This window comes from Benincasa hispida, chromosome 3, assembly GCF_027475165.1.
Source record: "Benincasa hispida cultivar pf3 chromosome 3, pf3_genome.v1.1, whole genome shotgun sequence".
In the NCBI taxonomy this organism is placed as follows: domain Eukaryota; kingdom Viridiplantae; phylum Streptophyta; class Magnoliopsida; order Cucurbitales; family Cucurbitaceae; genus Benincasa; species Benincasa hispida.
The window spans coordinates 11,926,841-11,952,032 of NC_143480.1; the positions used below are offsets into that span (position 1 = coordinate 11,926,841).

At 34.7% G+C, this 25,192-nt stretch overlaps 3 protein-coding genes and 1 long non-coding RNA gene across 6 annotated transcripts; 1 reads left to right on the top strand and 3 right to left on the bottom strand.

Moving 5' to 3' along the window:
* Nucleotides 1-1,147: 1,147 nt before the first annotated feature.
* Nucleotides 1,148-2,095, bottom strand: LOC120072926 (uncharacterized). Its single transcript, XR_005480628.2, has 2 exons — nt 1,957-2,095; nt 1,148-1,532 (listed from the first exon to the last, which is right to left on the bottom strand). It is a non-coding gene; the product is annotated as an uncharacterized LOC120072926 (long non-coding RNA).
* A 168-nt stretch (nt 2,096-2,263) lies between these two features.
* On the top strand, nt 2,264-3,585 carry LOC120072925 (protein DESIGUAL 2-like). Its single transcript, XM_039025463.2, has 3 exons — nt 2,264-2,717; nt 2,806-3,011; nt 3,173-3,585. Exons 1-3 carry the CDS (start codon nt 2,619-2,621, stop codon nt 3,402-3,404), a joined length of 537 nt encoding a protein of 178 aa, XP_038881391.1. The 5' UTR covers nt 2,264-2,618; the 3' UTR covers nt 3,405-3,585.
* A 7,921-nt stretch (nt 3,586-11,506) lies between these two features.
* On the bottom strand, nt 11,507-12,933 carry LOC120073439 (uncharacterized). Its single transcript, XM_039026289.2, has 2 exons — nt 12,175-12,933; nt 11,507-12,093 (listed from the first exon to the last, which is right to left on the bottom strand). Exons 1-2 carry the CDS (start codon nt 12,653-12,655, stop codon nt 11,507-11,509), a joined length of 1,068 nt encoding a protein of 355 aa, XP_038882217.2. The 5' UTR covers nt 12,656-12,933.
* A 7,113-nt stretch (nt 12,934-20,046) lies between these two features.
* On the bottom strand, nt 20,047-22,899 carry LOC120073407 (DNA-binding storekeeper protein-related transcriptional regulator). 3 transcript variants are annotated; one of them, XR_005480756.2, is made up of 3 exons: nt 21,356-22,899; nt 20,690-20,794; nt 20,047-20,542 (listed from the first exon to the last, which is right to left on the bottom strand). XR_005480756.2 is itself a non-coding variant. In XM_039026252.2 (2 exons), the coding sequence occupies exon 1, from the start codon at nt 22,668-22,670 to the stop codon at nt 21,390-21,392; it is 1,281 nt and encodes a 426-aa protein (XP_038882180.1). In that variant the 5' UTR covers nt 22,671-22,899; the 3' UTR covers nt 20,047-20,542; nt 21,356-21,389. The 3 variants fall into 3 exon arrangements, 2 of the variants coding, with proteins under 2 accessions (XP_038882180.1, XP_038882181.1); XM_039026252.2 differs by lacking the exon at nt 20,690-20,794; XM_039026253.2 differs by lacking the exons at nt 20,047-20,542; nt 20,690-20,794 and adding an exon at nt 20,828-21,020.
* Nucleotides 22,900-25,192: the final 2,293 nt, after the last annotated feature.

Below are 25,192 nucleotides of genomic sequence, written 5' to 3' on the forward strand. Positions count from 1 at the left end.
ATGTATTTTTTTTTTAAATATGCCCTGCATTTGATATTTATTTATAAATTTATTAAAAAAATATTAAAAAAAAATATTTTTTTTAATACCCGACCGGGCTTCACTGGATAGGAAGCAAATGAGTTCAAATTATCTAGTTGGGCTTCACCAAAAATGAAGGGTATGACGCCATTATAACTAAAAAAAATGGTCCGACTCACACCCGACTGGGTACTGCACCGAGCGAAAAACCAGTATACCCCTACCCGGTCCCATACTCGGACAGGCCGGGACTAGGCCAAATTCCAGAATCTTAGCTTACCTGGCACGCCCCCATGCTACCCGGTCCCATACCCGACCGAGTTGGGACCAAGCCAAATTCCAGAAACCTCGCTTACATGACCCGCCCCCATGTTATCTGGTCCACTCCCTCTACCCAACCGGGCCAAATTCCAGACGTAAACATACTTCTCGGCCCGATCACATACCCGGTTAAAGTCGTTTGAAGCCCGGTCGGGCACCACCTACACCTACCCGATTTTGCCCCCTTCCCCCTCGTCCTTTCCTCTCTTCCCCGCCCATACCCGATCGAAATACACATATGGTTGGGCCGATCTACCACTGGACGCAATCTTCCCCAATTCTACCCCAAATCTTCCTCAAACTTCTCCGTCCGGTCACAGTGGTATGAAGCCCGACGGGGTAAGACTGGTTTTCAGAAACTCATTTTTAGGCTCAAACTTATTTAGAAAACACCGAACATAACGTTTTTAGGGAAAAAAAATAACATTCAACATAGATCTAACATAGATTTCAAATATTCACATAAAAACACCTAACATAAACTAAAAATGAAAATGATCTTCAATGAAAATGAGAATGACAAGGAAATCTAGAATGGGAAGAGTGAAATTGAGTGAGATTGAGGACTTTTGAAATGGAGAAGAGTGACCGAAAATAGAAAAGAAAAGTGAGGGTTTGGAGGGTTTGAGTGAGTTTTGAAATGTGAAGGGTATTAGGATAATTTTTATTAATTTTCAGAAATTGTGGGGTAAAAAAGACAAACTTCTTAAAAACGATAAAAAAACTCATAATCAAAACTTGAAAAGGTTATTTTTGTGGGGTAAAAAAGACAAACTTCTTAAAAACGATAAAAAAACTCATAATCAAAACTTGAAAAGGTTATTTTTGTCAATTACCCGAAAGAAAGAGTAATAAATCTCGATGAATTATACAAAGCGTAAACACGTCCAAATTCAAATTGTAGATATAGACTGTATAATGGATATTTCATATTTCTACAAATTTAATTTCAGGAGTAATATGGATAGCAAGATAATACACTCGTAAAACAATTGGCTTCACGATATGCCTCTTCCAGCTCTGCTTTTGTGTCCATGCCGAAGCTCAAACCTTGCAGCTTCTTCGAGCTTCTTGCAAGGTTTAAACTTGTCCACGCATATGCGCACAGGAGAATCGCCTTGTCCACACAAAATCATTCTATGCTGCGTGCAACTGTTGCAAAATATTCCCCCGCACCTCCGATAATGATGCTGAAAACCCAGAATACATACGGATCAAAATAATTAACAAGTGCTATCAGCTATCTTCAACAATCTATACAGCCGTTCAAATTTGAATTCCTTATAGTCCTGTTCATTAGAGAACCTCTATCATGATTCAATATTCATCAGTCATCTTGATTTTAGCCCTAGTGCTGTTGTCCAGTTAAAATCAAGACAATCCCTTACACATCAATACAAAGAAACCCTACACTTTTGAGGAACACAATTTGCCTTCATTATTTCCAACTAAGTAAAGAATAAAAGAATCATCCACACAGCAGATCCAAATAGAATTAACTAAGACGTTAGACGATACTACCATGATGACCCACATACACCATACTTTAAAAGAAAAAAGAACAATTTAACGATGCACAATGAAGAAAACCAAAGATCAAGAGTAAAATAAGACCTTGCGGTTAATGAAGGTGAACTGACACGAACATCCCTGACAATGAGAAGCATCCACCACTCAGTTGTTCCCTCGAAGAGATGGCCTAGCCGGAAATCCGATCTTCTCCAACATCTTGGCTACCGGAGGTAATTAAAACCTGAAAGATATCAAATAAATAAATTCACAAGGAAAGATCTGAGTAAAGCCACCGCTTCGTAGATCTTCAATTTTGCTTCACAGTCGGGGCATTCGATTTCTCAGACTGGAAATTGATTGAGTTTAGAACTAGATAAAATCAGAAGGAAGACAGAACAAAGAAATCAGAACCAATGTTCGGTTGATCACTTTCTGTAGAGAAGGATACTCACCCTGCTCTGCTGGAGATGCCCAACTTTCCTTGCACCCTATGACAAGAATCAGCATCCAAAGATAAAAGGAAGACGCAGGGAAAAATTTTTTGAGCAGAAAAGAAGCTTTTACAATGTCGTCACAGCTAAATCCAAGGCATAACATATAAGTTTATTAGCCTGCAAGCTGGCCTTTCCTTTATTCATATTCCCTCCTACTAATCTAGACCACTTATAAAGCTTTCTTGACAAAGCATACAGTTCTTACCTGTGATTCATATTCAACTACTTTCTTCACGAATTATTCACTTTCTTCCATTTGTTTCTGCAAACATGCAGAAAACTTATGGTTTTATTGTCTGCCTCTTAATTATTATTATGGATGTTACAGCCGGAATTCTTGGAATTCAAGCTGAAATAGCTCAAAACAAGGTACTAGAAAGCTGGAATGAAGATTATCCACTGATTTTTTTTGTTATGGATATGATTTTTTTCCAATTATATTATGTACTTTTGACAGGTGAACCATTTCAAAATGTGGATATTTGAGTGCAAAGACCCAAGCTATAATGCTTTCAAGCTAGGTTTGGCTGCAGCGATACTGCTTGGCCTTGCTCACGCCATTGCCAATCTGGCTGGTGGTTGGATTTTTGTTCGATCTGCCCGAGAATACAAAGGATTAACCGCTAACAAGCAACTTGCTGTGGGTTCACTCGTCTTTGCATGGTAACAGTCTTACCTTCCCTCTTCATGTTCCTTCCTTAGTATTCAAGGTTGCAATTTGGGAGATCTCCAAAAGTTCTAATGAACTTGTCTGAAAAAACACACAAACCGGATGGAATCCAAACCTTGTTGAATCTAATGTTTATGAATGACAATTACATCAGGATTGCGCTAGTTGTTGGATTCTCCCTGCTTATCTCCGGGGCAATGTATAACACAAGGTCGAGAAAATCATGCGGGCTTGCTCACAATCAACTTTTGTCTATAGGGGGGATTGTGTGCTTCGTGCACGGCCTGTTTGCAGTTGCGTATTATGTTTCTGCCACAGCAGAGCACAGGGAGGAGACGAAGCCACCACCACAAGGGAATCCTGCCGCAGCTAGAGGCCAAGTTTAGCTCTTTGATTGTGTTCTCCTAAAAAATGCAATCAATGAACTTCTTTTTCTTTTTCAGTTCTTCAGCTGTTTTCAACTTCTGCATGTTACGTCAATTGGTAGCTAGAACTCTCAAATTCTGAAAATTGTTCTCATCTTGCCAATATAAAATGATATTCCTCCTGTTCGGAGTTAGTAAACTATACATTATTTTGGGAGAATGCCGAAGAAAGAAGACTTATTTTATAAGAACTACTGCAGTACTATGCAATTCGGAAATGAGGTAGCAAACTATATTGGATTGTTTGAATAAAATATACTTTTTTAAACAAAAAAATTGTTTGGACAAAACTTTTTAAAGTCGTTTCTGAAGAGTTCTGTATAAATATAACTACATTACATAAGAAAAAGCAAAAGTTCATAAGGTCGTGGTCTGCAGACAACAGAAAAAAAAAAAAAAAAAAACATTAATCAAAGAGATTTATTAAACTATTCCAAAACATACATACCCCCGATCAGCACCTAAATGACCAATTCATCCACAACAAGAGAACCATAATTTACACCTCCATGGGATTTTCTCATCACCTCAAACTAAACATAGAGAATAAATCTCATAATATTCATGATCTTCAATTTCCAAACACACCGCCAAGAAAATAAACATCCTACAAACATCTTGAATGATATTATAGCTACCCATACCAGAGTAATAAGACAGCAAGATACCTGTTTAACCTGATGAAGAAAATATAAAGCAGTTGTTCTTAGGAGAGAAGCAAAAAAGATTTAAACAACATTAGAAGAAACTGATATCAACGCCAAATATATATAGCAGAGATTCACCAACAGAAGTAGAGGTTTAAGCATAGTCTGTAGTAGTTCACCCTAAGGTCTTGAGGATATTCATAAAATTAACAAACACAACAAACAACATGAATAAAACTGAGCTCTGAATTATCAACCTGGAAGCTGATGAGTTAGTCTTGTCCAAACTTCAATTCCTTACTTGCTTGATGATTTGTACGCGTCCAGTATCAACTTCGTCTGGTCCCTAATAAACTCACTTCTCTTCAGGAAAAGCTCGAGTTTCGCAAGATGCAATTTCTTTCACTCCTCCCCCATCTCTGTTCTTTTGGATTGCCTATAAACTGTAATCCTGGCTTCAAAAACCTTTCCGGCAAGCCAGCAGCACCCAAAGACCTTTCAAAGGCAACAAAACCATCCATGCACCCTCGTTGTAATTGAATTAATTGCGACTTTGGTCGCATTCCCAACAAATTAATTTTTGATCAAAAGTCAAAATTGAAAGGAAAATTGGTTGCGATGAGTTTTGGAACCTTTCACAATCTTCATCATAGTAGAACCTGCAGTTGCAAAAGATTGGACGTAATCTCAAATTTGGGGCGAACCAATATATTTTCGGTGTCGTATAGCCAAAAGGTTTCGAGGGAATCATGAAATTTGATGGAAAAATATTGGTTATTGGAAGATGCAAGTTAAGGATTTCTTGACTTATAAGAAATTGCATAAAGCACTAGAAGTGATTTCAGATGAAGATTTGGAGAACCTAAATGAATAAGCAATTGCAATCATCAAGATGTGTTTGTCAATGAACGTTGCTAGTCTTGTAGCCGATGAGACTAATGCAGTGAAGTTGATGGGAGCCGATGAGACTAATGTAGTGAAGTTGATGGGAGCGCTCTCAAACAGATATGAGAAACCATCTTCCAATGGTAAGTCTTATCTTCTTAAGAAGTATTTCGATATGCAAATGGTTGAGGATGCTTCTGTAAATTCCTATATTAAGGAGGTTACCACTTTAATTAATTAGTTAAAATATATTAAGATAGAATTTACTGATGAGGTGTATGCTATTCAATTATTGATGTTTTTCCAGTGTCTAATTCAATTGGGGATAATACATTGAAGTTTTTAGGAGTTTGTGAATTAGCTATATCTGAAGAAATTCGTAGGAAAGACAGTAGTAAATAATCTATTGTAGGTTCAGTTTTAGCAATGATTAAAGGTAAAGGCAAGATAGACTCTGGAAATGACGGGACGAGTAGCAGTAATAGAAAGTAGAAGAATAGGAATAAGGAGATAAAGTGTTTTTACTGTCTCAAGAAAGGTCACTTCAAAAATCAGTGTAGGAAATTTGAAGAGGATCAGAAAAGAAAACAAGAGGTAAATCTGGTTGAAACTGAAGAAAAATTGATGAGTCTGGTAGAAACTGACGAAGAAATAATCAGTGATGTCTATGCCTATGTTGAGAGTAACACAGGAAATAGCAATCATTCATCTGAATGGACAATTGATAATGTAGCTTCATTACACATAGCTTTAGATAGAAGTCTATTCACATCTTTCACGTCAGGACACTATGGTCTAGTGAGAATGGGGAATAGAGGAGTTTCCAAGATCATTGGGATTGAGAACATTAATCTGAAAACAGAGTTTGAGAAAAAGTTAATACTACGAGATGTTAGTTTTGTGCCTAGGATGAAAATAAATCTCATCTCTATTGACAAATTGGATGATGAGAGTTACAGGTGTGAGTATGACAGTCGCTAGTGTAAACTCATATTAGGATCCCAGGTAGTGGCAGTAGGCCACAAAAATTCCATATTGTACAGATGTCGGTTTAGTGTTGTCAAAGGATCAGAGAGACGATGGATACCAGTTAAAGTTGTAAATGGCAAGTGTAAAGGTACAGTTGAGCCAGCAGCAATGATAACCAGTGTTGATCAGTCAGATCAAGATCCATCAGTTCATAAACAATTGGGAAGTCTAAGAGAGGGAGTTGATGGCTATCATGAAATCTCAATTGTTAGACAGTGGAATGAATTGATGAAGTCGCAAAAGCGAATAAGGGCATCAGAGTGGAAGATCAGAGCAGTTGCTAAGGTCAAGGATAAAGTCTCTAGCTTGACAGCAGGTTTGAAAGAAGGAGTCAAACTACTAGCAAAATGTGTCTTCTTCAAGAATAGGTGTTCAGGATTGTAGAAGATGTCAGTTGGTACCACTTAGTTGAAGTGGGAGTATGTGGCTGTCTTTTGTGTCTGGGGGACAACTTGCTCATACCTCAGGGCAAGAACAGATGAACTACCGTTATTTTTTTATGGTTTTCTGTTTTGTTACTTCGTTGATTTTACCGGTTTTATGTTGAACCTTGGAGTTTGTCAAGAAGATCAGAGATAATAGTTGTAGTGGGAGTTGAATCTTGGAGTTTGCCAAGATTAAGTTTTTTTGTTGCAATGGGAAGCAAGATCATCGTTTTGTCTCCAAGTGGGAGAATGTTGAGATTGTGGAACCAAAACTCTATGGAAGCATACATGATGGAATGGAAATATATATATATATATATATATATATGAGTTAATTATATATATAATTATCATTATAATTGATGGGATAATTATATATATAAAATTTTGACCAAAGTCAAAATTGGGAAATCAATTAATTTTTTTACCAAAGTCAAAATTGAAAGGAAAATTGGTTGCCGTGAGGTCTGAATTTGGGCTTGGCCCATTTGTTTTTTTTAGGTTTGGCAGCTCATATATATATATATATATATATAAGTTTAATTGAGAAGGTCGGGGTTTGTGCCGCAAAGGAAGAAAAAAAAGGCAGAACGGAACTTTGAAGCGCAGAAGCACAATTCTTGTGCAGTCCATGTGCAACAGTGGGGAAATTAAAATATAGAGATTTTTCTTTTGAGTTTGAGTTGCTTTTATGGTTAATTCTAAGATGCTGAATTCTAATATAGGAAATTAAATAGTTTGTGTTGAATTATTTGGAAGAATTTTGTAGTGTGAGTTTTAGAACCTTTCACAATCTTCATGTAGTAGGACCTCCGATTGCAGAAAACTGGACTAATTTTATGATTATAAATCTTTTTTTCTCTAATTGTGGAAGTGAGAATTTTAGATATAATTCAATTTCCATATTTTATTTATATCAAATTATAAATTTCCAATAATTTCTTCCACTCCTCCATCTCTATTCTTTTGGATTGCCCTAAAGTGTAATTGGATTAATTGCTCAGAAGACCAAATTTAAAGATTCAAAATGGCAAATGACTCCGTTTTTGAAAAACAAAATATCAAAATACCCATTTGTTAATGTCATGACCACGTGTGAAGTTATGATATTGCCCTTTCTTTTTTCTTTTTCCTCTTCTTCGATAAATCTTTTTTGTGAGTGAGGAAATGAACAGAGACCGAGACTTTTTTCCGCATGCACGTGAGTATTTTTTTGATAATTTTACCCGAATTTGACATCAGTAAAGAGTCATTTGATTGTCTTGACCCAACGGACCTAATATAATTAGACTAAAAATACAAATAGATTACAATTTTTTTTTAAAAAAAAACAACAATAAACTAGTTGTAGAGACTACATTTAAGATTTTTTTTAATGTAACTAGACTAAAGTTGGACAGTTGAGAGCCTTGTTTGGATTGACTTAGAAAAAAATGTTTTAAAAAAAATTATTTTCATTTAAACACTTTTGATAAAAATTGTTTAAAATAAAAATACCTATGTGTTTGGTAATTTTTTTAGCAAGTGTTTTCATATATATAAGTTTATTTAGTTTGTTATATAGTGTTTTTTTTTTATTAATATCAAATTACAAGATTGTTCATGGGTTGGGTTGAAAATTTTTTAGACCCAACCCAATTGTTCGGTTTGTAAATTTCTTCAAATTGATTCGGGTTAATCAGGTCATTTATTTAAAATTTTGTTCTAAAAAGAAGCAAAATGTAAATATGTAAAAATCTAATCTAATTATTTTCATATATTGAATTAAGATTAATGTCACACCCCGCCCCGAGCCCGTCTTCTGAGCCTGAGAAGAGGCGTGAGAGACGATATCACCATTTTGTGATACCTACCGTCCATCTCTACCTTATTATACTTAGTAAACTTTAAGTTACACAACTCCAAGACTTAACTACAAAGTTTTCAACAACAATTCCTAAAACCCTGGAAGTGTGACTATGGCTTATGGCAGACCTTAACCTTAGCAACACCCTAGAACTCCTCATCTTTCACTACCTAGGAAGAAAACATGAAAGAAAAGAATGAGTTTCACAAAGCTCAGTGAGTGGTAAGCAACTTCTAGAGTCTATTTCAACTCATAAAAATAAGCATATCATATATACGAGGTTAATACTCAAACCTTAGCTTTGAATGAATCTGTCTCAACTCTACCTACACGCATGGTAGATAATTAACATTTCACATCTATAAACATTCATTAACCTATGTGCACATAATTCTTCCTTTCATGGGCTCAGAAGCTAGGCCCGTCGGCCCTCTTTTAAGGCCTCCAATGCAAGAAACCTCCTACTCTTGAAGTGTTTGCACCATGTTTTGTCACCACCTACTTCCTTTGCCATTCACCTACTCTTATGCCACTCAACTGCTTGAGTTGTCTTCCTCATGGATAAGACTTTCTTTCCATGAATCTTTATTCGTCCAGCTCTTACTAACTCAAGCTCAAACTTCTCTCGGTACAACCATTTGTCTGGATGACTCGTCAGCCTTGCATAACACAGCCTTAGCACCGCTCCATCATTTAGTCCATCGTGCAGTTCTTACACTTCATCGCTTAGCTACATCATTTACTAAACATCTCGCTGTTGCTTAACATTCAGCCCTCTCACTGTCTCTTGCTGTAACCAATCGTCTAGTACCTGTGTTCATCACATAGCACCAACGTCCCATCGTGTAGCTTAATCGTTTAGTAAACTAATGATCTCGTGCATAACCTATCGCATAGCTACTGCGTCCATCGTTTACCCCCATCGTGTAGCGCTGATACCTTATTGTCTAACACATCTTCCTATCGTCTAACGCGTCTGCTTATCATGCAACACCATCGCCCAGCATCTGCATCTATCGCGCAGCCCATCGTCTAGCGCTTGGCCTAACGTGTAGTGCTCACGCTCATCGTGTAGCGCGATTGTGTAGTGTTGTCGCTTAACGCTCGCGCATCGTCTAGCGCTCAGCTTATCGTCTAGCGCCCGCTCAACGCTTAATGCTATCGTATAGTGCTATCATTTAGCTTTCACGCTTATCGTCTAACGCTCGCACTAATCGTGTTGTGTCATCGCTTATCGTGTAGCTCTATCGTTTAGCACCACCTGAAGCTACACGATCATCTAGCGCATCATCAACATCCGCACATAGCTATACAATTGTCTATTCAGTGCCTTACGCTCAAGCTTCTCCCGCTCACGCAGTCTCAACGCATGAGCAAATCTTGGCAACGCCTCTTGCTAATGCTTCGGCCAGTCATGCGTTCAACCTCACAAATGTGTGGTTGCCTTTGGTTTAATCTCTTTTAAACTTTTACTAACTCAGCCTCATCTCATGCGTTCAATGTTTCCTAACACCCAACGCATGGTTTCTTTTGACTTCACACTTAGCCAAATTTTCACTAGTTAAGGCTTAGCTCAAAATTATTCAAAGTAAAACTATTCAACATTTAGAATTTCCTTCTCTTTATTTAACTTATACTTAGTTAATCCCTTTAATTACTTGCTTAAGTGGAAAAAATGGAAATCCGGGTTTCACAATTAACAACTCAATTTCAATTTATATAGTGAAAATTTTCTTTCTAAAGCGTAAAGAAACTATTTTTAAGAGTTGTTGAAGAATAAATTATTTAAACAATATTGAAATTAAATAAAATTAAAATCAGTATATGTATAAACATTTGTGTTATAAGTAACAAAAAAAAATATTTTAAAGTTTATAATAAATTCGGATTGGTTTAGGTTGGTTTGGGTTATATTAAGAGAACCCATGAACCAACCCAACTCGTAAAATTTTCATTTATTTGAACCCAACCCACGGTTTGGATTGGGTTGATCGATTTTTTTGGGTCATCAAGCTTTTTGAACACCCCTACAAATTACTATAAAGATGACTATTTTATAAACTCATTTTTCCAAAATCTATTTCAAGTGATTATCAAACATTTGAGTTTGTTTTTTGAAAAAAAAAAAACTAAAATTAAGGAAACATCAAACTAAAATTATAAACTCATTTTTCCAAAATATTTTTCAAGCTATTTATGTTTCTTCCCTCCTAACATGGGAATCTAAACAATGTTTTTTTAATTAAAAAAGAAATTTATATATATATATAAATAAAAAATAATAATAAAGAAAACATACATACTATAGTTAAGAAATATTGTTACGCTATGGGTATAAATGAACGTAAATCTTTTCACTCTTCTCTCCCCCTAAAATGTTGGTAGTTATTTGTGCAAACACATAATCAATTTTTAGTCAGTTTTCATTACCGAAATTTTATTATGAGATAAGAAGATGGATATTAGATTTTAACTTTTCGTTTAAAAAATAGTAAATCGACTTTTTTTTTCCGTAAAAAGAGCCAAATGAATTGAAAAATAATTAGTTAAAAATTTATAAAAGTTTTCAATTATTCAACTGAAATGTTACTATCTTATTAAGAAATATTGTTCAATACACTTTAATAAACACACCAACATACCTTCAGTGTGTCGAAAATCACCATCCAATTCATCTTCCCGATGTCAAACATTTCTTTATTTGAATTTACCAAATTTTTCTTTCAATTTCATTTCATTACATTTAACTTCAATATATATAAAATTATCTATTCTTCTAATCTATAAAAGATTATTAGAGAGATTACTTCGACTGTTTTGAGATATCATTTTAGTTCATATACTTTAAAAAATGTTGAACTTTGGTCATTATCAATTTTAACTTTTTTTACTTTTAATAAATATTAAATTTAGTCATTTGTTAGATTATTATTTATTATTGATTTTTTAAAAATGAAAGTTATTATCTATTTTGCATTTTCATTATAAATTTTGATGAAAATTATTATTATTGTTTAATTATTATTGATATAAATTAATTTTAAAAGTTAAACTTAAAATTTATTGAAATTACATTGACCAAAATTTGGTATTTGAAGTTTTATTGAAATTATCATTTCACATGAAAATTATTATTATTGATATAAACTAATACAAAAAGTACCAAAATGGTATTTTAAACTTAAAAAATTATAAAATGTATTTAATATCTCATCTAAGAATTTTCTCTAATTACCATTGGTAAGTTACCACGAAGCAAGGAAGTACAGCTCTAGAATCAAAGACATAAAGTTCTCCTCGTTTCGAATTCTGACCCGTTTTCCCACCCGACGAATCGAACCCGGAATCGACCTTCTTTTCATCTTCCTCCATCCTCCCTGCAATCACTCTGCACACCATTAAAGCTCTTCTTAACCCCACATCTTCTTCATTCATCGCAATTGATTCGAAGGCTTTTCTACTTGTTGCACAAGTAAACACACTATTAAACCCATTTCTTAAAATTTGGCAAACTCCACAGTTGTCCAAATTGCATAGAATTTGAGAGCCATCGGCGGCTGCTAATGAGCAAGCAATCTTTGTGCCATGGAACCTCAAGAGCTCATTTCCATCGACTAAACAACGTGGGCTTTCATTCTCCACTTTGCTCGCTTCACTTTTCACCATTTCTCTATATTCTTCAAACAGAGACTGAGTTCTTGGGGAGTTGTGGACTTTGAAAACTTTCTCAATGTGATGGGATTTTGACATTGGCCAATTTCTTTTGCAGATTAGTTCTACAACTTTCCTGGATGAATCTCCCTGTTCTAATTCTCGGACTGCAGCATGAAAACTAATCCATTATAATCTACAATTTGAAGAGTTCGAGAAACAGAAGAAGCAGTTTAATCTTTCATTACCGGCATGCTTGGAAAGATGATGCGACTCCGCGACACCCCAGTTCTTAAAAACCCCACCACATTCTTGGCAAATCAATTCATAACCATCATTCAATTGGTTAGTTCTGTCAGAAGTTGCAGAACAGGCATGGCCATTTCTTCTAACAGAACTTTTGTGGGGTTTAAGATGAGCCTTTTCTTCTAGGGGGACAAAGAAGTTATCTCTTTTGATTTGGGCTTCAATTTCATGGATCATGGTGTGGAGAACTTCACTTCTCGCCATTGATCTTGAGCTGGAACTTGGCGATGGCTTCTGTGAGTGTCTTTTGCTTCCACAAATTATGTCCCTGAGGTTAGATTTAGACCTTAAACATCCAGATGGATTTCGTTCTGTTCTTTCCTTGGAGTTTGAATCACCAATGGATTCTGGTTCATGGACATCACAAAGGAATGATTTGGTGCACGATAATGATCTCTTCAGAGTACACCAAACTTCTGGCATTCTACAGTTCTGCTCTTCCACTGAAACTCATTTTTTGGTTCTTATGGTTTTTAATGGTTTCAGCCTTCTGAAAATCCCTTGAATTTGTCTGCCATTGCAGTTTGAAAAGGAAATTAACACCAATTTTTCTCATCAAAATGTTTCTGTTTCTGGTACCCTTTTCCCTGATCTTCTCTAACTTCTTTCCTATCTTGAAACACTCATAAAACGAATTATGTAAAGGAATTAATGGGGTTGGAAGCAGTTTTCTCCACAAAAAGTAAATTGCTTTATTTCGATACTACATCGTTTTCAACTTTCCTAGTTTCCAATGTCATTCTCTTCATATCTGAAAAATACAATCATTTGTCTGGAGTGAACTCCCGCTTCCATTTTCCTAACAAACAGAATGAGAACAATGGAAGAACATAGTTAATGCAGAAAACTTATGTTTTTGTTGTCTGCCTCTTAATTATTATTATGGATGTTACAGTGGATTCAAGCTGAAAATTAAGGGTGTTAAAAAAACCCGTAACCCGATCAACACAGACTACCCAACCTAAACCGCGTTTGGGTTGGATTGGGTTAAAAATGTTAAAAAATATTAAATTCGGGTTGGGTCTCGGGTTACCCCATTCCAGGGTTGGGTCAACCCGACCCGACCCGACCCGAATATATATATATATATATATATATATATATAAATAAAAGTAAAAAAAAAAAAGTCAAATTAAAAAAAAAAAACAGAATCGGTGACCCAACCGGCCCAACCCAGAAATTTTGGGTTGGGTTGACCCTCCAAAAAAGAAGTTCATTATTAGCCAACCCAAATTTTTTGGTTGGTTCACAAAAATCTTCCAACCCGGCCCAACCCGGACTATGTACACCCCTAGCTGAAATAGCTTGGAATGAAGATTATCCACTAATATTTTTGTTAGGGATATGATTTTTTTTCCAATTATATTATGTACTCTTGATGGAGTTTTTTTTATTAGGATAATAATTTAGGGAAATATAGTGGTTCTAAAACTATTTACAAATTTATGATTGTTTTGGAGTTTTCGAGGGTGGGGATATTGTATAAAATATTTTGTCGAGGGTTGTCGAAAATTAAGGAAGACCCTCGACCTGAAGGAAATTAAAGAAGACGACAAAATTTGAAGTAGAGGTCGAGGGTTTAATCGGTTATTCAGGAATATTTTATTTAGTTTCTTTCCCCCATACGCCGCATTAATCGTACACAATCACTTAGTAAACTATGCGATCGTTTAGTAATTATACACGATCGCACACAATCGCTTAGTAAATTAATATGCGATCGTTTAGTAATTATACATGATCGCACACAATCGTTTAGTAAATTACTATGGATTGTTTAGTAATTATACATGATCGTTTAATGCGTCATTCGGGAATATTTTATTTAGTTTCTTTCCCCTGTACGCCACATTAATCGCACACAATCGCTTAGTAAACTATGCAATCGTTTAGTAATTATACACGATCGCACACAATCGCTTAGTAAATTATCCACGATCGTTTATTAATTATACACGATCGCACACAATCGTTTAGTAAATTACTATGCGATCGTTTAGTAATTATACACGATTGCACACACTTGTTTAGTAAATTACTATGCGATCGTTTAGTAATTATACACGGTCGTTTAATGCGTCATTCGGGAATATTTTATTTAGTAAATTACTATGCGATCGTAAGTAAATTATACACGATCGCACACAATCGCTTAGTAAATTATCCACGATCGTTTAGTAATTATACACGATCGCACACAATCGTTTAATAAATTACTATGCGATCATTTAGTAATTATACATGATAGTTTAATGCATCATTCGGGAATATTTTATTTAGTTTATTTCCTCCGTATGTTGCATTAATCGCACACAATCGCTTAGTAAACTATGCGATCGTTTAGTAATTATACACGATCGCACACAATCGCTTAGTAAATTATCCACGATCGTTTAGTAATTATACATGATCGCACACAATCGTATAGTAAATTATTATGCGATCGTTTAGTAATTATACACGATCGTTTAATGCGTCATTCGGGAATATTTCATTTGCGATTGTTTAGTAAATTATACACGATCGCACACAATCGCTTAGTAAATTATCTACGATAGTTTAGTAATTATACACGATCACACACAATCGTTTAGTAAATTACTATTCGATCGCGGAATAGTTAGCTAAACGATTGCTTAGTATTCTCTAAATGACTGCTTAACCAAACTTAAACAATCGCTTAGTATTAGGCCATACGCTGCATTTAAAAAAAAAATTAAATTGGTCACGCGCTTGTCAGAGTGAGTTGAACCCTTTAAAACGAATCTGAATCTCTACAGTGTGTCAATGTCTCGTCCCATCCCATCCATTTATTTTTCCAACGTCAAACGGCCGTGAGTCGAGTTTACAAAACTCGACCCATAACCTTATAACCCCCTCTCCTCTCCTCTTATTTTCTCACTACCTTCCTTCTCTCATTCTTACTGCCTTCAACATTCGTTCTCTCATTCTACCTTCTTAATTAAAACTCTTACAAATTTGCTTCTGTCTTCTTCATTTCTTCATTGGCAAATCTTCTTCTTCTCTCACATTCGTCCATTAAATTGTGAGGTTTGTACCTTTACTATATAAAATTTCATATTTTTTAAATAACTATAAATTTTGTTCCTATTCTCATACTATTATATTTTTTTTATAGTTTTTGTTGCTGTTTGGGAAACAAAGAACAAAAAGGTAACGTTAACAAAAAAAATCATATATTCTCATAACATTTTGTTTTTTCATAGTTTTTGTATTTAAGTATAGTTTATTGTTATGTTTAAAAAGTTGATGTTCATGCTTTAATATTTTTAGTTTAATACAAAATTATTATGATTTTTGAAATATATTTCTTATGATATTTGATCTTTTTAGCATTAACTTTGAAAATATAGTTTAAAATAGTTTGAAAAAGTTTGATTTGTTGTTATGTTTAAAAATGGTTATAAAAAGTTTAATTTATTGTTGTTAATGTTCATAAACCTTAAAAGGTTGATGTTCATAAACCTTAAAAAGTTGATGTTTATAATTTAAAAAGTTTAATATTTTTAGTTTAATACAAAATTATTGTGATTTTTTTAATATATTTCTTATAATATTTTATTTTTTTGTTGTATTAAATTTGAAAAAAATAGTTTTTAAAAGTTTACCTCCTTGTAATGTTTAAAAAGTTCATGTTTATTTTTTTTAATCAAAATTATTGTGATTTTTATTGTGGTTTGTTTTTGTTTAAGTTTGATAATTATTAGCACAATTAGTAATGTATTGTTTGTCTTTTTCTTTTTTCTTTTTTAGAAAGCGGACAAATGATTGGGATTTATGTTGTTTACAAATGGTAATATGATTTATAGTATTGATGAAGTTGACTATGACCAACCACCAAGTGGGGGTTTTAGCATAAATGTGAACAGTAGAATTATATTTGAACAATTCATTAAAATGGTTGGGATGTCACTTAGTGTAGATATGGGACAAATCAGTTAGAAATAATATATAAATATCCTAACCTATAACTATCAGGATCAATAAGGTTTATATCATTCCCTATTCTAAATGCACAAGCTATGAACTTGATGTTCTCAATCCCCGATGTTACTACCGAATTTAGTGCATTTGTATGTAAATGTAAATATGATAGGGTTGGATATAAACTTGAATGCACCATTTAGTCAGTTTAAAGATCCAACTAAACGTATTGATCCTGATCTGGAGTCAGTTGCATCGCCATCGAATTTAGTGCATCGAATATTGCCTATAAATGCTCTTGCTCAAATAACATTCTTCAAGTGTGTGAATTATTTCGAGAAAAGAAGAGAAGAAATAAGGGATGCATTGGAACGTCAAGATAAATACACCGATAATACTATTATATATATATGTTATTAACAATTTGTTTCAAGCATATTTTATAATATTAAGTGGAGTAAAAATTCAAGTATACACATGAGAAAATAAATAAATGGCTGCAAGATCTAGTAAACATGAATCGGTATGAAGGTGTGTTTCATGTGAAGACCGGATGTCATAGTCTCAATGCTAAAGAGGAAATGTTCAAATATTGAGGCTAAACAGGTCCGAGCGGTACTGTTCGTGTAACAAGTGGCAAGCGTTTGACATTTCATGCTCGCATTTTATGGCAGTTTGCTCACATTTTAACCTGAATTACGAAGACTTTATTGAGGATTACTATAAATTGTCAACGTATGCTGAATGTTACTCTTCTCGATTTCAATCTGTACTGCATGAAGATTACTGGATCACACACCCTAATATGCCCGTCTTACATCCTGATCCATCGTTGTTGAGAAAACCTAGTAGACCAAAAAGTTCACTTTTGCTCGACAACGAAGTGGATTTTGTAATCAGTTAGGCCATAATCAAAGGAAGTATCCTTCGTTACTAAGACGAGCTTCAGATAGTTAAGGATTGAGAAATAAATATATATATTTTTTATTATATATTCAATTTTTTAATTATAATTTATTGTATATTCAATTTTTTTTTATTGTAATCTATAAAGTTGTACATTATTCTTTTAATTGAAAAATAAATATTTTTTTTATCATGTATATTTAACTAAGTGTAGATACTTTTATGGTATATTTTATTTTTTTTATTATAATTTATAAAGTTGTACATTATTTTTTTAATTAAGTTGTACATTATTCTTTTAATTAAGTTGTACATTATTTAATTGAGAAGTAAATAATTTTTTTTATCATGTATATTTAATTTAGTTAATTAAGTTGTACATTATTCTTCTAATTGAGAAATAAATATTTTTCTTAATTGAGAAATAAATATTTTTTCCTTTAGATCATGCCTTTAAACCCAGGACCTGTTGATCTCGATGTTTTGTATGACCAGTCCATTCATCGATCATCTGTTGTATGACGAGATCATACTACTGGAAAAATATCTTGCAGCCGTCCAGAAATATCATACTACTGGAGAAATATCTTGCAGGCGTCAATATCCCACTCCACCCTTAAATACTACCACTACTCCGCACATCTGGATTTTATGGGTTGTCAAATTAGGATTTATTCAGTTGGACTGACATCTCATCACAGTCTTGGTCGAGAGATGAAGGTGTGAGACGCATACATTTCATATGTCTGTTGAAGGGTGCACTATCACTCTACAAGACAGAAGTATTGTTGTGGTTATCTGTTGACGGTGAACCGGTCACCGGAGTGATGTACGATGACTGGTCACAAGTTTGTCAACTGTACCTCGGTGTGACCCCACTTGTCAACAAAATTAAAGGATCGAGGTTAAGTTTGATATGATTAGGAACACAATTTCGTGAGCTCGCAGATGGTTCGTGAGATACCTGGGTCTCTCATACTTTTGCAACTATGGACTTCAGAGCGATTTCCAACAATGGCTCCATAACTACAACATGTCAATGACGCTCAGTTAGCTGGATGAGCCTACGGTTCTCGGTATGTTATTTAATTCAATTTAATTTTTATATCACTGATATAGTTAATTTAGAATCTAAATTATCAATTTAAAAATTTAGGTGGAGAAACAAATTTTGTGTGACTAGGACAACCACACATGTAGTCAACCAGTACATATACATGTTTGATCTGCTTCAATCTAATCAGGTACATTAACACTGAACAAATTTGATTATTTTATACACATTTTTATTGTATTTGTCTTTAATGTTCTCCAATATAATATTTTGTGTTTCTGGTTATTTGGAAGTCGTACAAAATTATTATGCATACTTTGCCTAATTTATGTACGAATGGCCAAAACATATGGCGGACGATGAGTCCTCTCATATGTTTTCACATTGGTGAGTGGCATCTTCCTGATAGGGTGATGAGACAATTCGGTTTTCAGCAGGATGTCTCATCGCCTTGTAATACTGAACCTCTACTGCATGATATCGACTTAAGGACTGTAGATTGGTCCGAAAAAGTTGCACATTTGGTAGTGCGATGACACTATCGTACAAGATTTATTACAGTGGAGGTTTCTATTGAATAATTTGACAGGGATGCCACTCAAGACTACATAGGTTTCTATTGAACAGTTTGACAAGGATGTCATTCAAGACTACGTTCATTGGTATAATAATATCACAAGGCGCTACGTCACTCGCCCGAGAGCAGCTATAGGTCATCTGGTAAATGAATGAATATTATCTAACTTTTTTAATTTAAATTTATTTTAAATATTATCTAATTGTTTTATAATTCACAGAGATCGAACAACAGTAGACTCCGTGATGTTGCAAATGATCCAAACCAGGTTCTTGCTATATGAAGTGACAACCAAAGCTATATGGAGAAGATACACTATATGTCCGATATACCTATTGTTCCTTCACCAGCTTCTAGACGTAGAGGACCTGTTCAGGAAAAGGATGAGTTTGATGAGGTTGCCCATAATGCGGAAGAGTTGCCCTGTGATGCAAACACAGAGTCAAACTGATTATGTTAGTCCGATGATGATGATGCCAACATTTGGTTCAGGACATTATGACTCAGAGGCTGGTCATTCATCTTCATACGTGCATGGACATGATCGGGATCGTGGAGAGTATAATGAATATTTATATTATGAAGCGCCTGCAGAGGTATCAGAGCAACATCAAGAAGAACCACTCAAGTTCGAAGTCAACGACGACAACCAGTTTGAAATCGATGACGTCCACATTGTGGGACACGTTAATTTTTGTAATTATTTTTATATAAATGAGATATTTTAATTTATATTTTTTTATTTTTATGAAATATTATTTTTTTTAATTTGTTCTTTTTAGAGATAAGTTAATAAAATACTAAAATAATAAAATGTTTTTAGAAATTGTTATTATAAAATAAAAAATTAAAAAAAAAAAGTGAAAGTCGAATCTTCAAAATTCACTAACCTAGTCGAATTTTGAAGACTCGAAACATTAAAAAAAAAAAAAACCATAAATAGTTTCAAAACATCAATTATTTTTATAAATTGTTTTTAAAACAACAATATTATTTTAATTTTCCCTACTTTTGACAGTTGAACCATTTAAAAATGTGGATATTTGAGTGTGTAAAGACCCAAGCTATAATGCTTTCAAGCTAGGTTTGGCTGCAGCCATACTGCTTGGCCTTGCTCACGCAATTGCCAGCCTGCCTGGTGGTTGCATTTTTGTTCGATCTGCCCAAGAATACAAAGGATTAACCGCTAACAAGCAACTTGCGGTGGGTTCACTCGTCTTTGCATGGTAAGTGTCTTACCTTCCCTCTTAATGTTCCTTCCTTAGTATTCAAGGTTGCAATTTGGGAGATCTCCAAAAGTCCTATTAGACTTGTCTGAAAACACACACAAACTAGACGAATCCAAACCTTGTTGAATCTAATGTTTATGAATCACAATTACATCAAGATTGCACTAGTGGTTGGATTCTCCTTGCTTATCTCCCGGGCAATGTATAACACAAGGTCGAGAAAGTCATGCGGGCTTGCTCACAATCAACTTTTGTCTGTGCTTCGTGCACGACCCATCAGCAGTTGCATATTATGTTTCAATCACAGCAGAACACGGAGGAGACAAAGCTGCCACAACCACGGGAATCCTGCCAGAGCTACAGGCCACGTCTAGTTCTTTGATCTTCATGTTCTAAAAAAACGCGATCAATGAACTTCACTTTCTTTTTCAGTTTCAGCTGTAAGATCTTGTGCAATGGACCATTTTCAACTTCTGCATGTTACTTCAATTCGTAGCTAGATACTACTCCCAAATTCTTGAAACCATTCTATGCCCATATAAAATGATATTCCTCCTATTCGGAGTTATAAAATATGCATTATCTTGGTTCGGAGAACTCTGGAGAAAGAAAGAAATCTTATTTTATAAGTACTGCTGTTGTAATATGCAATTTGGAAATGAGGTTACAAACTATATTGGATTGTTTGAACAAGATATAATTTTTCAAATATAAAATTTTGAGTGGATAAAACTTTACAAAGCTACCTTAAGAAGAATCTTTTCGTTAACCATTTCTCAAGAGTTCTGTTTAAATATAACTACATTCATACTAAAGAGACGCGAAGTTATGAAATTGCGTAAGATCATGGTCTGCAAACAATAAAAAAACCATTAATCAAACAGTTCTATAAAACTATTCCAAAACATTCATATTCCATACCCCATTCAGCACCTAACTGACCAATTGATCCACAAGAAGAGAACAATAATTTACACCTCCATGGGATTTTCTCACTACCTCAAATTAAACATAGAGAATGAATCCCATAACATTCATGATCTTCAATTTCCAAACACCGCCATGAAAAGAAACATCCTACAAACATGAAACATCTTGAATGATATTATAACTACCCATCTCAGAGTAAGACAGGAAGATACCTGTTTAACCATGATGAAGAAAATATAAAGCAGCTGTTCTTAGGAGAAAAACATGAAGATCAAACATCACTAGAAGAAACTGACATCAACACCAAATATATATAGCAGAGATTCATCAACAGAAGTAGAGGTTTAAGCATAGTCTGTAGTAACCCACCCTAAGGTCTCGAGGATATTGATAAAATCAGACGACCTACATGTATAACAATCAGTAAATCCTAGCCAAAAACAACAAACAACATGAATAAAATTGAGCTCTGAATTATCAACCTGGAAGTTATACTCTTGTCCAAACTTCAATTCCTTACTTGCTAGATGACTTGTACGCGTCCAGTATCAACTTCGTCTGGTCCCTAATCAACTCCGTCCTCTTCAGAAAAAGCTCCAGTTCCGCAAGATGCAATTTCTTCCACTCCTCCTCCAGCTCTGTTCTCTTGGATTGCCCAATTAACTCTAATCCTGGCTTCAAAAAACTTTCCGGCAAGCCAACAGCACCCAAAGACCTTTCAAAGGCAACAAAACCATCCATGCAGCCTGAAGGAGCCTCGCTATCATCGACTTTCATCTTATCATCCTCCTTCGGGGCCTCTGGAGAAGGAAGCAACTCAACTTTCAGTGAAGCTAGTGACTTGCTGGTGTTACCTCTTTGATTCTTCTTCGGAGTGCCATTAGCATTTGGCTTGGGCTGCTCCACAACCGAAGTTCGGATAATTCCTTCGCCGCCCCATATTTTCTTTGACAGTTCAAAACCTTTCCGGTCGTGGGCCTTTGAAAACGTTGGGTCTGCACCCTTCTTCCCTCTATCGACATTGTTCCTATATTTCTTCCTCAGTCGACGTACCTTATCCACTAATTGGACTCTGGTTACGTCGACATGAAGAGATTTCTTGATGAAATCATGAAATGCATTCATATCCAAAGCTGGGTCAGCACCCTTCTTGGCTGAATATTCAATTATACCGTTCAGTATAGCAATCTCGTCGTCCTCACTCCACAGTCTCTGAAAAAGCTTTTTGGACTCGTCAACAGATTTCTTGGAATCGTCTTCCGCCACAACCCCATCATCAGCGTCAGCCTCAGAACTCTTCTTTGGCCGTTTTCCATCTCTTATCGTCTCAATAGGCCTCTTCAAAGACGATCTCGCCACAGGCGTAGCTGAGGTGGAAGGCTTGGATCTGGGCTTTTTCACCTTTGGAGTCTCTTCCATCGGCTTAGAAGCAATCGGCTTGACGTTTCCTCCGGACTCAGTATCCGAATCGGTGTCGGATCCGGAGCCGCTCTCTGAGGAAGAAGACTGAGCCACGGAGTTAGAAGCAAGTTCAGATTTCTTAGGTGCGGTTTTTTTCTCGACAACAGGAGTGGAAGGAAGAGCAAAAAGCTTCTTCGGTTTCTGAGTCTGAGTCTGAGTCTGAGTCTGAGCCTGAGTCTGAACCTGAGCTTGAGTTTCTTCTTCATCCTCTTCGTCTTCAGAGGAAGATCCGTCTCTGGACATGCCTTCCTCTTCCTCACCAGATGAGGTTTCTTCTTCTTCGGAGGAAGACGCTGCCGGAGGCTCATCCAACGGTGACGGACGTTTGGGAGCCATAGTCGGAGACGGAGATCGGGGTTTGTTTCACCTGCAAGTGCTAGGGTTTGATCAGAAACAAGAGACTGCGCATGAAGAGTTCGGTGGTCTTAGTCAAAAGACCGAGAATTGGGCGCGATATCTGAGGGTGCACAATTTGTGACCGTCAGATTAGAGGAATCTTCTTTCGTTGTGGTAGTAGCAATAGCAAACCCAGGGCCGATAATTCTTAATAATTTTTCTAAAAGTTAAATTTCAAAATTTTAAAACTGGAAATTTAGTCCCTTTATAATTTATGAATCTAATAATCATAAAATTTAAATAAATTAATTTATATCTAGTAGAGTAATTACTTTTTAATATTATTTATTTATCAATAAATTCAAAAAATATAAAATTGGAAATTTACAAACCTATTATATACTTTTAAAAGTCCGGTGACTAAATAGACACAAAATTCACATTGACTAAATTTGTCATTAATTATAAATGTATTATTGATTTTCAGCAGGAATAATTGTTTTAAATAGTAAAACTGTATTTTCAAGCATAGTAAAATGTCATTGTCTATCGGTGATAGACCGCGATAGACTTCTATCATTGACAGTGATAGATATCTATCGTGATCTATCACAAATAAATATTGAAATTTTGTTATACTTGTAAATAAGTTTACTCATTTTTTTTTTAAAACAACTCTTTCAAGTCTAATGACTAAATAGACACAAAGTTCATATGGACTAAATTTGCCATTAACTATAAATATATTATTGATTTCAACATGGATAATTGTTTTACCTAGTAAAATTGTTGAAAATATTTTCAAGTATAGCAAAATGTAATTGTCTATCAATGATAGACCGCGATAAACTTCTATCACCAATAGTTATAGATGTCTATATCAGTCATATCATTGATAGATAATAAAATTTTGTTGTATTTATAATTCAATTGACTCATTTTCTTTTATTTGAAAACAACTTTTTCAATATTTTAATTTATGTCTAATAAGTCTATTGAGTTTAAAGTGTCCCATAAGTCTTTCAAACTTAAACTTTCAAGTTCATATTAAATAAATATTTAAAATTTCAATTTTGTGTGCATTTGATTTTATTTTTTGTGTTATATAATTATTTATTTATTTGCACTATAATACTGTCTTTTGACAAAAAAGAAAAAAAAACTAATTTACAAATTTAATCAATAAACTTTTAATCGTAAGTCTATTTAATTCGTGAGCTTTAAAAGACATCTAATATGTATCCAAATTTTCAATTTTACATATGAAGGTCTCTAATTTTTAAAATTTTTGTTTAATAGATTCTTAACGTATTCAACTTTTAAAAATTCTACCGATTTATTAGACATAAAGTTTAAAGTTTAAGGGTTAAAAAATATCTAATAAATTAGTTGATTTATTTCCTTAAAAAAAACACCAAACATGTGAGATATCTATCACACTCTAACTAAAAGTTCAACGATGTTTAGACATTTTTAAAATTCAAGAACCTAGTAAATACAAAATTGAATATTACAAATCTTTTAGACATAAACTTAAAAATTCAAGAAGTAAACTTGTACTTTATCCAGAATTTTTTTTTCAATTTAAAAAATGTTTTTAAATAAATGAAAATATTAAAAATAGAGAAGGATTAATAATATATTTTTGTTTTTTTTTATTTTTATATTTTTTAGTATAGAATGTAACAATAACAACACACTGAATTTTTTTATTATCTAATATGTAAAAACCATCCAGCGGACGGCCCCCTCCGGTCCAATTTTTTCTTCCTCTCTGGCGAACCCCCTACGCCGTCCTCTATGCACGTCCACCTAATTGGAAGTTTAGATTCGCATCGTCGCTGCTGAAGGCAACCAGATTTGCGATTTCCATGAGCAGCGGAACAAGATCATTCCAAGTCATAATCATAAATGAATATAACATTTACAGTCGACTTCAAACAAACGGTTATACAATTCACACAGAAATTACAGCATGAAAAATACAAATGCACAAAGAGCAAACTGTACGAACAATCGAAGAAGCATCTCCACGCTCCGTTGCATGATCGCTCGAACAACAGTGACCACGAACGTTCGATCTACACGACTGCAACACAGCAACGAACACAGCACGAACACTTCGCGCTCGTCCTCAACGATCACCTCGGCCATGACCTCCTCAGCAACACGAACGGCCTTCTCAACAACAGCACGAACGGCCTCCAGAAAACCTCGACGGCGTCGAGTTGAGTCTGACACCACCATTAAGACGGCCTTGGTATTCTCAGTGTGAGAATCCAGATGGAATGAGATATGCGAAGGAGGAAACACCAATCGCGTACACGACTGGGCAAGTGGGAGATGGTAGAGACCTATCGTATAGGCCGATGACCAATTGTTTAGATAAAACTAAGCAATCGTCTAGCAAAAGCTATGCGATCGTTTGCTCATTGTTTAGCTCGGTCTGTCGCCTACAGAATCTACATGATCGTTTACTTAGGGCAAGCGATCGTCTAGCAAAACTATGTGATTGTTCATTG

What these genes read in the sequence shown, in the direction of transcription:
- LOC120073407 (XM_039026252.2), bottom strand. Translation starts at nt 22,670, where the DNA reads ATGGCTCCCAAACGTCCGTCACCGTTGGATGAGCCTCCGGCAGCGTCT.
- LOC120072925 (XM_039025463.2), top strand. Translation starts at nt 2,619, where the DNA reads ATGCAGAAAACTTATGGTTTTATTGTCTGCCTCTTAATTATTATTATG. An exon ending in CTGAAATAGCTCAAAACAAG is followed by an intron (nt 2,718 to 2,805) that starts GTACTAGAAAGC and finishes TACTTTTGACAG; the next exon opens with GTGAACCATTTCAAAATGTG. An exon ending in GGTTCACTCGTCTTTGCATG is followed by an intron (nt 3,012 to 3,172) that starts GTAACAGTCTTA and finishes CAATTACATCAG; the next exon opens with GATTGCGCTAGTTGTTGGAT.
- LOC120073439 (XM_039026289.2), bottom strand. Translation starts at nt 12,655, where the DNA reads ATGCCAGAAGTTTGGTGTACTCTGAAGAGATCATTATCGTGCACCAAA. An exon ending in TCATCTTTCCAAGCATGCCG is followed by an intron (nt 12,094 to 12,174) that starts GTAATGAAAGAT and finishes TTCATGCTGCAG; the next exon opens with TCCGAGAATTAGAACAGGGA.